This window comes from Phocoena sinus, chromosome 8 (genome assembly GCF_008692025.1).
Source record: "Phocoena sinus isolate mPhoSin1 chromosome 8, mPhoSin1.pri, whole genome shotgun sequence".
Lineage (NCBI taxonomy): Eukaryota > Metazoa > Chordata > Mammalia > Artiodactyla > Phocoenidae > Phocoena > Phocoena sinus.
The window spans coordinates 97993329-98007746 of record NC_045770.1 but is presented as its reverse complement, the minus strand read 5'-3'; the positions used below and the strand labels follow the sequence as shown (position 1 = coordinate 98007746).

Here is a 14418-nt window from a genome sequence, read left to right as displayed (position 1 = left end):
TGTTTTACGTTTGGTAGTGTCCATGCCACTCTCTCACTTTGTCCCAACTTACCCTTCCCCCTCCCCATATCCTCAAGTCCATTCTCTAGTGGGTCTGAGTGTTTATTCCCGTCTTACCCCTAGGTTCTTCATGACATTTTTTTTTTCTTAGATTCCATATATATGTGTTAGGTGATTTTAAAACCAGTGGGACTTACAGGAGGGCTGTAGGAAACCGAGACTTCATTCGTAAAGAGCGTGCACAGGCGCTTGCTTACTCCTGGGAACAGCACAGAGAAAGCAGACTGAAAACTGCCTGGGACTCTGGCTGGTCTCTCACGGCTGCTCCAGTATGCAGCCCAACACGCACTAGGAGGCCACTGTAGCCACTCTCACTCCACGTGCTGTTTTTCACTAGGGTGGAAGTGCCATGGCCAAGGAGTGTGCACTCACTTAGAATGGAACCAGGTCAGACCTGATCCTCAGGGTTTCTGCTCCAACACCTTGGTCCCTACCTGCACCCCCGATAGCGTGCGACTGCCAGTGAGCACCCGAGAACTCCTGCCTCACACCTGGCTCTGACTCTAGCTCCTCCACCTCCAGCCCAGCTTCCCACCAAGGTGGTAGCTGCTAGCACACCCTCGGGGACAACATGACCTACGCTCGCTTCAGATCCAGCTCTCTGATTTCCTTTTCTAATCTTTTCCTCCGTTGCCCTCTCACAGCCTGACCAGGAGTTGCTTTCTCAGCACAGTCCTCTGGCGCCATCTATTGGTGGCATCCAGAATCACTGCTGTCAGCTGACAGCTGCGAACGCGTGAGTCCAAAGGTCTCAGCTGCCTGCGGGAAAGCGAGATAGATAGGATATAACCATCGTTTTCGGGGGTAAAGCCTAGGGTCTCGTGTTTTTCTTCAGAGGGCCCAGGGATCCTCCACATTCATCCGCGAAGGGAGCTGTGGGATCCCAGAAGGGACGGAAGGGCTGTAAGAACTTGGAGGACCAGGGCTAATCCTCTTTTCTCCCTGCTTCCTCCTTCTGTTTCCCCAGATGCCGACCAGGCCTTCCACCCTGGCAGAGCCACGCTCAGCCAGGAGCAACAAGGTGGGCCCCTGTTTCCTCCAGCTGAACGGCTCAGAATCTAATATCCAGAAACTTAACTTTCACTTTTAACAAACTGCAGCTGAAAGGCACTCCAAAAAGCCTTGTGCTCATTTTAAAGAACTTTGTAAAGCTGGACAAATATATTTTGAAATATGTTGCAGCTTATTTTTTTGAGTCAAGAAGAAAAATGCTGAAGTTTTAATTAGTCTCAACAAGTACTCCATACTCATTGGGGAAAATTAGAAAGTTTAGGAAAGTGAAAATAAAAGCCACTCAGGACCCCACGGTTACATTATTCTGGAGTTGTCTTTCTTGTCTTCTTACGTGCTTACCTAATTGTTTACTAGAATTATTTTCTTATAGATCTATAAATTGTTTTTCTCACTTCAGCTTTACATGTTATAGCAGCCCAGGTGATCACTTGATTTTTATTTCCCATTGTAGCTGAGCGGGACCCTATGGAGTCTTCCTAGGTCAGACCTCCCCAACTCCCCCCGCACCCACCCATGTCCTCTGCCTGCCTCTTGTCTGTAGAAAAACTTTACCCAAAGAATAAATTTAATCAGAAAAGTGAGAAAAGGCAGAAGCAAAGAACAACAGCCAAACAAGACAAAATAATGATAGTTTAGCCATGAAACAAAGTCAAGGACATTTAGCTCCTCCTCAAGGGATGTAGAGAATATTCTGAGCCATATTCTTTGAGTTGTTTTGCAGATATTAAAACCCCCACCTGGTAAACGAAGTTAACTACTTGATGCCCAGACTGTAGCCATGACATAAGAGCTCCATCTGCACAACTCCGAGAACTGGCCTCAAGGAAATGGGAACAAGCCAGCCCTGGAACTGAAGATTGACTGTACTTAAAACAATCAAGATGCCATTGATCAAAAACTGCCATATGACCAATGTCTAGATGATTGTCAGAGCTGACTGTGCTGTTCTGCACGTCGGCCCCCCATCCCCTGCCTATACACCCTGGAAACTCCCCCTTAAAAGCTCTTGCCCCCAGTTGGCAACAGGGAGTTGGTTCTTTGGGACACGAGTCCACCTTCTACCCAGCATTGCCAGCTTCCTCAATAAAACTGTCTTTCCTTTTACCCAGCACCTATTTCTCAGTATTGGATTCTTGAGGGATGAGCAGCTGAACCTGAGTTCAGTAACACCATGACACCGCAGATTCTAGGCTACACCTGGGTGTTCTTTATCAAATTAAGTGCTAGAAGAAGGCAACACTTGAATGCTGGCCCGTTTTGCAGTTTAGCCTGGTTTTTGAACAGTATCCAGTTAACAACAGGCCACTGAGAGAATGTGAAGGCTGCTCGTACCTTCCTGCCTGGACCAAACCAACAGTATATGCATAAAGTTCTGGGACAAGGTTGGCCTGAATTAAAGCATGAAGAATGTGGATTTGTTCCCCCAGCCCAGAAAGAAGCCTAGCAGAGGGCCTTCCCTGGTGGTACAGTGGTTAAGACTCCACGCTGCCACTGCAGGGGGCACGGGTTTCATCCCTGGTCAGGGAACTAAGATCCTGTGTGTCACGTGGTGTGGCCAAAAAAAAAAAAAAAGCCCAGCGTAACTAACTATAACATTATCTTTAGTGAAGGCCTCTAGGATAGAGATGTAGGCAGATCCTTACTGTTTTCTCTCACATGTCAGATACCTCCAGGTTCTGTTCCTAATTGCCTGTGCTAAGAAACTGACTACATTTTAAACGAAATCATCTACTGTTGAAAGAGATGACTAAGAACCAAACTTTGGAGTTGATTCAAATTCCAGTTCTGCCTATTACTAGTTATGGGGCTGTGTTTTAGTTAGTAATTGCCACAAAAATGCCACATAACAAATGACCCCAAAGTCATAGATTCTCATGGAATAAGTTATCCTCATGGATCACTTAGGAGCCAGCTGACCGAGACAGGGCTAGGCCATGTAGCTCTGCTCCAAGGTAGAGTCTTGGCGGGCTTGGCTGGGCAGCTCTATTCATTCTGGGGCCCAGGCTCTTGGAGCAGCTGCCCAGGGGAGGTTATTTTCATGGCAATGAAGAGAGAGAACAAAATCAAGCAAAATCTCATATGGACTAGATTTGGAATGAGTACTTCTGTTCACATCTATGGGCCAAAGCAAATTGCAGGGCGGCCTTGTCTTAAGTCCAAAACAAAGGAGAGGGAATGCATCAGGCCACCATCATCACATGTCTCAGATCTACCCATCTCTCCAAATTCACTGCCACTTCCCTCACAAGTGACCATCAACTATTTCCAAAACCATCCCTAAGGCAGAGCCTCTAACAGGCTCCCCTGCTTCCAGGCTCCCCTCCTACAACCCATTCTCCATGCAGTGACCGGCACATCAGCACACTCTGTTGTGGAAACTCTGATGGCCTCCCACGGCTTGTAGGCTAACTTCCCACCTCCCGACGCGGCTCACGCAGCCCGACTCACTCCCGACTGTCTCCGGCTTCATATTGTGCCCTTAGCTTCCTCACCAGCGAGGCCCTAAAGACCACAGCCTTCTCACTGCTATTCAGAAGTGCCAGCTTCATTCCTGCCTCAGGGTCTTGGCACACTGCCCCTCCTGCCCACTCCCTCCGCGGCTGGCCTCTCACTCCAGCTGCACTGTGACGATAGAATACGGGTTCGATTCCTTCTTAATTTCCTGTCTCTCCCATAGGCCCTTAAATTCCGCAAGGACAGGGATCATGCCTGTTTTGTTCACAAATGTACACACCGAGGGCCCACTGCCAGCCTGTAGGACATGATCAATACAAATTTAAGTCGATAAATAAATAGCTACACTTACTGAGTGTTTAATATATCCCAGGCAGTACGCTGAGTGTCTCAGCATGTTACAGCATCAAAAGTATAACCACACTCCTACCTGCCATCTTCTTTCTTCCTGAACTTACCCTCAAGGCCCCTCTCTGCTGGGACATGAAGATGGGCCCTTCCCAGTTGAACTTGTAATGGTCAGATGACCATTCAAAACACTTGTGGGAAGATGGCCTCTTAGGGAACTGAGTGTCTAAACTTCCTCAGCTTTAACAAGAAGACATCCACCAGCACCCAACTCCTCTCAGGCACTCAGGGCTGTGTATTCAACAAGCCACAGATGCTGCATTCCAGACACCTCAGGCAAACTTCAGCTCTCTGTCATCTACTGCTTATCATCTTTTTCGTTTTGTTTTTTTAAGAGAACGAACATATGGTGACCAGGGGGGAAGCGCGGGGGGTGGGGGAAGATAGTTAGGGAGTTTGGGATTGACATGTACACACTGCTATATTTTAAATGCATGACCAACAAGGACCTATTGTATAACACAGGGAACTCTGCTCAATCCCTAAATGGGAAAAGAATTTGAAAAAGAATAGATACTTGTATATGTAAAACTGAATCCCTTTGCTGTACACCTGAAACTAACACAACATTGTTAATCAACTATACTCCAATATAAAATAAAAAGTTTGTTTTTTAAAGATGCTTATCAAAAGTAGAAAAGTTCTGTGATTTCCACTCAGTCAGTTTGGGCAGGGGGAGAACTAAAGCTCAGGCCTCCAAGCTTCTGGACCCGCACCATCCTTCCTACCACCATATATCTGGAAGCATCTCTTTAAAAGCAAAATATTTTCTATCCTCAATGAGGCAAGTAATCATGTCTGGAATAATTCCATTGTCGTATGCTCCAGATCTGTGCTTTTTGCCTAATCAGGAAAGTAATTACAGCAAGGGATCTCGGGCAGACCTGGACATACTATGGGAATCCATGCCTGGAAAACTGACCTGATTTCGCCCAGTATTTCAAATAAACAACTCAGGAATGTGCTGGAATTGTCAGTAGTTATTTTGACTTGGCAAGCAGGCCAGCATTTAGCTGTAGTCTCCAGATGGTTGGGACAGGCAAGGAGGATGAGAAATGAGAAAGAAAGGGAAGAGGTGGGGAAAGAGAGAAAGGGATTGAGAGGGTGCGATCAGCAAAAAGGGAAATGAAAGATCTGACAGGATCCCGCGTGCTCTGCCCGATGGCAATGACCACTGAGAACCTAGGGGGACCTGGAGCCCCGGGCAAACGTGTCTCCCGCTGAACGTGCCACAGTGTGGCCTATTCTGTGCAAGAAAGTATAGCCTTTACTCCCACTAACCAGTCAAGGGTCTGGTGGTGCCCTTCCTCCCATCCTATTGTGGTCACTCACCCTTGTGACCACCGTGCAGTTTCCATGCAAAGAAAATAGAGAGGGCAAAACTGTGTGTGTATATGTCTGTGTGTAAGTTTACTTACGTACACCCCCCTCCCCCCCCCCCACACACGTCTTAAAGGTGAGACGGTTTTAATCAACCAGGCTTACAATCCTAGGGCTCTTCCCTGCCAGGGTCATCAGGTACAACCTCAGCTCAGCTCACCTCACCCCTCCCTGCACGCCCTCATCCTGAAGCCCTCACCATCCTCCAACAGGGCACATTCACCCCTGCCTCCCCCCTTATATCCTCCAACTAAAATCCTGCTTAAGACCTGCCTCACATGCCACCCCCACTTACGCTCCTGGGACCCCTGTCACCTGTTCCTTTATCGCCGCCAGTATTTCGTGGGGTTTGTTGTGTGTTTGCATCACACGTGCCCCTGGCCACTCCCTCTAGACTGTCCACTTCTTACGGGCAGGACTTGTGCTGCGTTCACCCTTTGTGTCCCTGATGGACCCGAGGAGTGGGCACTGCCGCCGTCCAAACAGTAAATAAGTCAGGGGTCGAGTGGAGAGCGTGTTGCGACACTTTCTCCTTGACACGATGTAGCTGCACTGCCTTGTGTGTGAAAGCCAGTTGGTGCATCTGGGTGTGAAATGCTATTTTTCTCCTTATTTTCATCATCTAACAAACTAAAGATTTTATTTATGTATGTTGTTTGTCTGCTTCCTCTTATCAGGATGTAAGTTCCATGAGGGCAGAGATTTCTGTCCATTTTGTTCACAGTAGAACCCTCAGCCACCAAGGTGTGTATAGCGGCTGGTGTATAGCAGGTAATCAGTACATCACTGTTGAATGGATTAATTTGTTTCGGGCAAGAGGAATAAGAGAGATCTTAGAATCATCTCCGTCTACTTAGAGTTTGCATCAGGCATAAGGGAGCGAGATGAAAGAAAACGTACCCAAACTACCACAGTCTCCCAGCAATTCTGAGATTCCCCAAATCCATCAACCAGAAAACCCTCTAAAAATTCTGGAGGCTTGCCTAAGGCATAGGTGTCTGTCCACCTGCAGACCCACGTCCGACCCTCTGTGAGCGCAGGCAGCCACACCTTAGCTGCACACTCACTTCCCCCAGGTCTCCACTTCACCACCCTCCATGTGTGTTTTGGGCTGAATTATGTGCCCCCAAAGTTCATATGTTAAAGTCCTAATGCCCAGTGCCTCTGAATGCAACTGTATTTGGAGACAGACTCTTTCAAGAGGTAAGTAAGGTAAAATGACGAGTGCGCTGTAATCCACTGTGACTGCTGTCCTTATAAGAAGCGATTAGGACACACAGAGGGACGACCATGTGAAGACAAAGGGGGAAATGGTCGTCCACCAGCCAAGGAGAGAGGCCTCGCAGGAAACTAACCCGATGACACCTTGATCTCAGACTTCTAACCTCCAGAACTGCGAGATGATAAATTTCTGTTGTTTAAGCCCCCCAGTCTGTTGTACTTTGTTACAGCAGCCCTGGCAAACCAAAACGATGTGGGAAAATCCCAAGGGAAACGTGTTTTTGTTAAGGATACCCCAGCTGAATGCAGGAGACTAAACGGCTCCATAAGTGAAATGATGTGGACGTAAAGCAAGGAGGGGGAGAGTCAAACAGAGGCATGATGTGTTGACATTTTTTATATTTGGTATTTATGTCTTTTAAAAAAATTTATTTTCAGGCCATTTTTTTCCTTAAAAAACAAACCAAAGAAAAGCAACCAACAGCAATACTCTGTACAAGTATAACAAACATTAGAAATATGCATCATTCCAAAATTGTTACAAGAAAATTACAGCTTTAGAGTCCACATCAACATATCCTATTCATAGGTGTCCCCAAGGGAAAAAAAGCTACAGTATGTTAAATACTCGACTGCTACACATAGTCTGAAAACTCAGAACTTGGACTTTGGAGGCAAATCGACATCAGTCACCGAGACTTGTTAGCTCAGCGAGTGCAATCAAGCATTTCAAAAGAAAACCAGGCTTTTTCATCCCAGATGAAAAGCAAACATGAATCGTCTGCATAGTTGGCCCCAAACCCAGGAGCCTATGACTTGGTGACGCCCAAATCCAGCGGAGTCAATTATGCCAAAATCTAATGGCTGTTACATGGCCACAGGGAACAGACCCAAATGTCACTTCCTACTGGTGCCAATCATCATGAGATTTAACTTTGCAGACAAAACGTCCTTGCTCTTGGGAGAAGATATCAATGGCCCAGATCCCCCAAACTAACTCATCCCATCCTGGCTGGTTTTCTGTATGCAACTGTCAAATACTAAGCAAGGGCGATCACACCATCCCCACGATTCCACTGGACTCCTCAAAGTTTGGTTCATTGTTCACTGTTCCATTGCTCCTGGAAGGGCTGCGGGCAGGAACTCAAAAGCACTTTCTCTCTTCTGGGACCAACCCCCAGCCCGGGTGTCCTTTATATTTACACATTAATCTTCCCTTTTCACTGTGCTATAAATACCCTCACCAGCACCGCCCCCCCACCCTTGGCCCACCGCCAGGTCTCTTCAGGATGCAGAGAAGCATCGTGACCTTCGTGTGACCCGCCCATTTGGAATCCAGGCCTCTCCACCACAAGCCTTCCTCCCAGGATTGGGAATGACGTCTGAGAGTGGCTGCTGCCCATTTCCCAAGATCATCCCGGGCGGAAGGGAGGAAGATTTCTGGGTTTTGCATTTTGACACAATATGTTTATGATTATTGTTGCTTTCATCTTTTAAAGGAATTTTTCGAGTTAAGTCCTTCCCTCCGACTTCTCCACGGCAGCGGCAGTGATGTGGGCAGGGCGTACATCTACATGGGATTTGGTACACTGGCACCCATCACCGTGGTTTCCTGACAGATTGGAGTAGGAAGGGGTGTGACCCACAGAACTGCTACCTGAACAGGGACCACCGAAGAAGTTACGGAACCCTCCAAGATCTGCGTGCAAGGGGCAGCCTTCCAAGTGTGAAGGCTTGGAAGCAATCGCCCAAACCCAGCTTCACTCAACACCCCGGGACAGCACGGCTTCCCTGATGCAGACCTTCAGAGCCGAAGAGGAGGACCCAGCCTGGCCTGGCCTGGCCAGGCCAGCCCACTCCTCGAAGGGCCTGATACTGAACAAACTGCTTTCTACCAAAGAGAGCAAAGGATTCAGCAAAAAGTGCAATCTCCATTTGGGAAGTAAGGTTCTCTCAAAACACGACACCGTTACCACTTCTCCTTTATTCCTTTCAGTACCTCAAAGGGAGAGGGAGACAAAAGACATGCAGCACCCGACCTCTGAACCGAATCAAGGGCTTTCTGTACGCGGTGGTTCCCCCTTCGTGACCCTAAGATACCCAACTGTCCAGTCAGTGATCAAAGTGCCGGTGAGTTAAGGAGCATGGCAGGGTCAGGAGACAGGATCCCACAGATCCACGGTGACCAGGGCACGCCACTCCCGTTTTCAATAGGACACATCGTCCTATGTTTACAGCAGGATTTATGACTGTGGGAAACGGCCACAGGACTCCAGGGACTTGGTCATTCCTTCATAAGACCTTGTACACTTCACTGCCTATTGGAGGAGAAACTCAACACATCTTCAAAATATAACCTGAGCCACAATATAAAATAAAAAGAAACAAATCCTTTCATGTTAATGCCTTGAGAAGTTTACAGATTATGTACCAATAAAATAAATCCACATAGATTCTGAAATTCTCGGTGGATACACATACCTGAAAGCCAAAAACAACAACAACAAAAATCAATCTACACTTTAAAAAAAAATCAAAGTAATTACAGCAGCAGTAGAGTGAAAAGAAGTTTTAAAAATAATAATTACATCTTTGATACAAATTTGAACTTTGTACACCTCAGTTCCAAGGAATGACTGTTTTAAGAGTTTAGTATATATATATACAGCAGATACGGGTATGTGTCACTGCAGATACAGACTAAAGCCAGTAGACTCTACGGAAGGAGGGATTCATCTGACACTGTTTTCACACGGAAGTGTTCGCAGATTGCCACGCTTTTAAAAACACACACACGTACACGGACACACAGAGACACATAAAATGCCAACCTGAGTAAAACGTTACTAAAAACCTACAGCATCATGAATTACTAAGTCACATATTGCACCTTTAAATAATCCTTCTTACCACACACAGAAATGAGAAAAAAGATCAAAGGGGGACAATAGAAGATTATTGTGTCACTGAAGGGTTCCTCTGCTTCCCCCCGACCTTCCCCCACCCCGAAATTCTCACGGTGATAATTTAGTTTCCACTCTTGCCCAGCCAATGGGCAGAAGATGTGGCCATCAGAAGTGTCTTTGGGGAAAAATAGGAGGGGAAAAGGGCAGAAAGAATAGAGCACAAAACAGGGGATGGAGGAAGTTGGGGAGGATCTCCTCTAATCAAATGAGAACAGGAATGTTACTAAGAAGGCTGAACCTCTGATACTAAACTACTGTTTAAATATTCCACATAGTCCAATTATGAGATTCAATACAAAAATAGAGATCTACTGAGTTTTACCTGTGGAAGCATAATTCAGAAAAGGCACATGTTCAAATAGAAAACCCAGGCAGGGGGGGTACCATGTAGCCCTCCCTACATGATAATCGTCCACTATTATGTATTTTCCATCAGCTAGATTCCAAGATACAGTAGGTAAAAATAGACCTCTGATACTTAAAATATATTCAACCTAACACAATCCTGGCTTTAGCATGTGAATCATATAAAATAGTCTTTTTAAAAAAGAACGTCTTGTAAAAGAAAAAAAAAATCATAGCTCACTTTTCCTGGTGTTCTGTAATTCTCAAGAAAAAAAAAAAAGCGAACTCATCCCACTGATAATCAGAAACATAGTTGATTTGCTCACTACCCATCCACAGCCCCTGACAGCCCCAACTTCTCATTTGTCATGTTTTACATGTGTAGCTTCACACTCTCAAATTAGTTCTAACAAAACGGAACAAAGAATTAGGATACTAGACATATAAAAAACATGTCACATCGGGGCATCTTCCTTTGCTGTGGGTGTGACGGTCTAGTTAACTCCAGAAAGGTTTTCCTTTGGAATTCAGGCAATGTAACCATTTGTCTTTCCGAACGCGGTCACTGGTGCAAGGTTTTCGTAGATTGTCATTGCAGTTGTGTTCTGGTAGATGAGATCTACTTTCGAGTCCTTCTGGGATCTGATAATATCCAAAACACACTGATTGAGGAAAACATACTGGTCCTGTTAGAAGAAGAAAGAGAGAAAACAAATGAGCACAGGTCCTGAAGATGCGCACCCAAGGTTTTTTTCAAACAGATTACCGCCCTCCAACCCCACCCAACCCGCAGTGAACACTCCAAGTTCACGTAGGTCAAGGGGTAATAACATAGTGGTGAAATCTGAAACCACTGACAGCAAGGTTCTCATCACTAATGGTTCTCAATGAGAGCGGTGCACTCCCCGCACCTCCCTGCACCAAGGAAAAGTACCAGAATCTTGGGGAAGGGCAAAGAAAGAACGTGGAGGAAATAATGCACTAAAAAGTCCAGCAGGGTTTTCTTGGCTAGGGAGGATGTGGAGAATGAATAAGCTGTGATTCTCAGCAGAGGGGGTGGGTTAAAGGGGGATGATCAGGACCGAGTTGGGGGTCCCCATCCTGAAGGGGGTGTAGAGACAGGGGTAATGATTGGGGTAGACCTGAAGGTCCCCATGCTTCAGGCAAGCACATCGGAATCTGCAGGTAGCCATTAAAAAGAGGAAGAAAGGCCCTGGTGGTGCAGTGGTTGAGAGTCCGCCTGCCGATGTAGGGAACGCGGGTTCGTGCCCCGGTCCGGGAAGATCCCACGTGCCGCGGAGCGGCTGGGCCCGTGAGCCATGGCCGCTGAGCCTGCGCGTCCGGAGCCTGTGCTCCGCAATGGGAGAGGCCGCAACAGCGAGAGGCCCGCGTACCGCAAAAAAAAGAGGAAGAAAGGGTATATGCTGAAAGATATCCATAATGCTGTTAGAGGAGAAAAACATCACAGGGCAGCATTACCTACAAAATAAGATCCAATTTTTAAAATATGCTCTGTGTGTGTGTGTACGTGTATACATTTTTTTAACAGAGGTACATAAAGAAGCCTGTAAAGATATATGCAAGCTGTAAACACTAGCTACCTCTAGGGAGTGGATTTGGGGAAGAAAAAGTAAAAGAGAAAAATGTCCTCTGTATAATCCCGTACTGTTAAATTTTTTTGAAATGAACAAAGTTATATTATTTTCAAAATATTTTAAAAAGGGATGAGAACATTTGTAAGCAGGTATAAGATTTCTGTGTTTCTCAAAAGCAAATAAAAGATTGATAACGACGACTCTATCTATTAATTACAGCAGAAAATAGGAGATCTCTGTCCCCACCAACGCAGGAGGTGACTTCGGCTCTTCCCACCACAGCCATGCTGCACCACCCCAAAGCACACAATGCACCCAGGCCTCCAGAACATTCCCTGCTGGACTCAGAAACACAGCACATACTCGTAGAGCTCTGAATTGGTTCAGGGTGACGGCCTGATACAAGATTAATATTCTGCTCTATCCTGGCCAGGGAGCATTCATCCCGACAGCTTTGAGGAAGGCTATTTCCCAATACACGTGTTGAGAACATGCCTTGAACACATAGTTCATCAGGAACATTTCAGGGAAAGCCAAACCCGACAGTTTTACATAAATGACACTGTAGATATTAAGCATGCATGTTCCCGATTGGTCACCATCCTCCCGCAGCCATGATGACTGATGTTCTTTAACATTTACAAGGCAGGGTAAGGATATATTGCTGTGTTAAAGCTTAAAGCGGCGTTATCCTATTTCGTATCATTAATATTTGATAAGTCCCTTTCATTAGCTTATTTTAAGAATGGTCAGACCTTCTTAGAAATCAAGAGTTGAAAAGACCAGTTTTATGAGTTTAAAACCCGGAAGCCAAAGTTCAGAGACTTGCTAAGATTATCTGGTGAGTCAGTGGCAGCAAGGTGAGGAATCCTGATACTGTCTCGGTTTGTAGCTCCATTGCTGCTATCAGGACAACTATGTCGCTGCGTCGGGTATCGTGGGGGAGTTCAATCCCACATCACTTTTAGGCCTTGAAAGAAATCCACCTCACAGCCAAGAGCCAGAAAGATCTGGAAGGGTGGGATATTTTAACACAAGTGTGTGACATGATGCCATCTTTTAAACACAGATGGGAAGGGGGAATTGTCAGACACAGACATTGGGCTCACCTCTGTCTGCACCATTAAAGGCCTGTGCATTCGAAGGTCGTACACAATCCCGTACACATCCACAGTGTTCTCGTCCTCTATCTGATAGATAAGACGATCGATGGCAATGAAAGTGCCCGTCCTTCCCACCCCAGCACTGAAAAAAAGGGGAAATGAAATGAGCATGTCAGCATGGGTTATCTCTACTGTAAAACTCCCATTTCCCCATTTATACATATATCTTACTCTCCTCCACTATCAGGCTTTGAGGGTCAAGCCCAGGACCATTACCAATTGGTTCAATTGAAACCTTTCAAGTCAGACTGTACTAGCTTAGAACTGGGGCCCAAGTCCTAAAGTGACTTTCATGTCAAATGCCACAAATAAAACACCTTGCTAGAGCATCTTGAATCTCAGTCCCATTGAAGTCGCCACTGTATCTAGGTTGGCAAATTCCATCAATTTATTCCCCAGAGGGCAACAAAGTCCCTCCCTTCTTCTGTCCTAAAATCAATTCCTTCAGCTTCAAAGCTAATTTCCTATTGTTCCGGAGGAGAGGGTGGCAAACTTTTTCTGTTAAGGGCCAAAGAGTAAATATCGTCAGCTTCGCAGACTTTGCAAATCAACTCTTTCTGCCACTACAGCATAAAAGTAACTATAGACAATATGTAACCACATGGACATGGCTGTGTTCCAATAATACTGTATTTACAAAAACAGACAGCCAAATAGACTGCGGTGATGGTTTCACAGAGGTATACTCATCTCCAAACTCCTCACTGCTGCGTTCATTACGGTGTATTCATTAATTTACATGCAGTTTTTACATGTGGAAAGAATATTTTTAAATAAATAAAATGAACCAGAGTTATGTGTTTCAACATTGCTAAATAGCAAACCAAAATGCTAAACAAAACAGGTTGCAGAACGATGTATACATTATAAAATCTGGTCAAAGTTTAAAGTATATAAAACCGTAGAGTTACGTACATATGTAATAAAATAGAAAAGCACAGAAGGGAAGGATACAGATCAACTTTAGGACCACATTCACCTATGTAAGAAGGCGAACGGGATAGGAGACTAGTAAGCAGAGACTTCAATTATATCTGTAATGTATCATTAACAAAAAGAAACATATATGGCACCATGCTGTGCCTGATTAAATTGTTATTATTCTCCATACTTTTGTAAGGTTGAAATACTTCAAAACAAAATATTATAAATAAGAAAGAAATTTAAATATATTATGATTTTTTTTTTAAATACAGGCAGGTGACCACATCTGACCCACAGGCTATAGTTTGCCAACCCCCGTTCTGAAGTCGAAGGCTTAGGGAATAAGCCCTAATTCCTCATTGGTCCCTTATCCAAACCTTTCTTGAATTTGTAAATACCTATTGCATTCCCTCTTAGGGTTTTTTTTTTTTTTTTTTTTCAAAAGTGTCCATACGTATAAGTACGTTTGAAATCTGTCACACATGGACAGCCATCTGCATACCTGCAGTGCACCAGAATCGGTGACTCAGGAGGACTCTGCTTCATGTAGTCACGAACAAGGTACCGGAAGTTGATGAGCAGGTCAGTGGTGTCGGGAACGCCATGGTCAGGCCAGGAGGTGAAATGGAACTGACGCAGAGTGTGACTCTCACTTGTCTGGATCTAAAAGCCAAGAAAAGTTGTAAGATCCAGAGAGAAAGGCAAGCTAGATCAAGCAGTACCTGAAGACTGAACTGCACGGCTCAGCTGAAAGGCAGCTCAGCAGAAGTGGTTATGACCACAAATTAGAATGGTACGTTGGTACAACAGCTGATAAAGTGCTTGCGGGGACTTCGACGTACTCATCAAATCCTCATAACGTGCCAAGCAGGAGGGTTTATTATCCCC

The 14418-nt window shown here is 45.4% G+C and overlaps 1 protein-coding gene across 1 annotated transcript in view; it reads right to left on the bottom strand.

The window, feature by feature from the left end:
• Positions 1–6927: 6927 nt before the first annotated feature.
• Positions 6928–14418, bottom strand: part of PTPRJ (protein tyrosine phosphatase receptor type J) — a 172509-nt gene continuing 165018 nt past the window's right edge. Inside the window, exons 23-25 of the mRNA XM_032639468.1 lie at positions 14033–14193; positions 12553–12688; positions 6928–10534 (exon numbers count right to left, since the gene is read on the bottom strand). Coding sequence (XP_032495359.1) covers positions 10376–10534; positions 12553–12688; positions 14033–14193 — 456 coding nt within the window. The 3' untranslated portion in view covers positions 6928–10375. The remainder of the gene's footprint in view (positions 10535–12552; positions 12689–14032; positions 14194–14418) is intronic.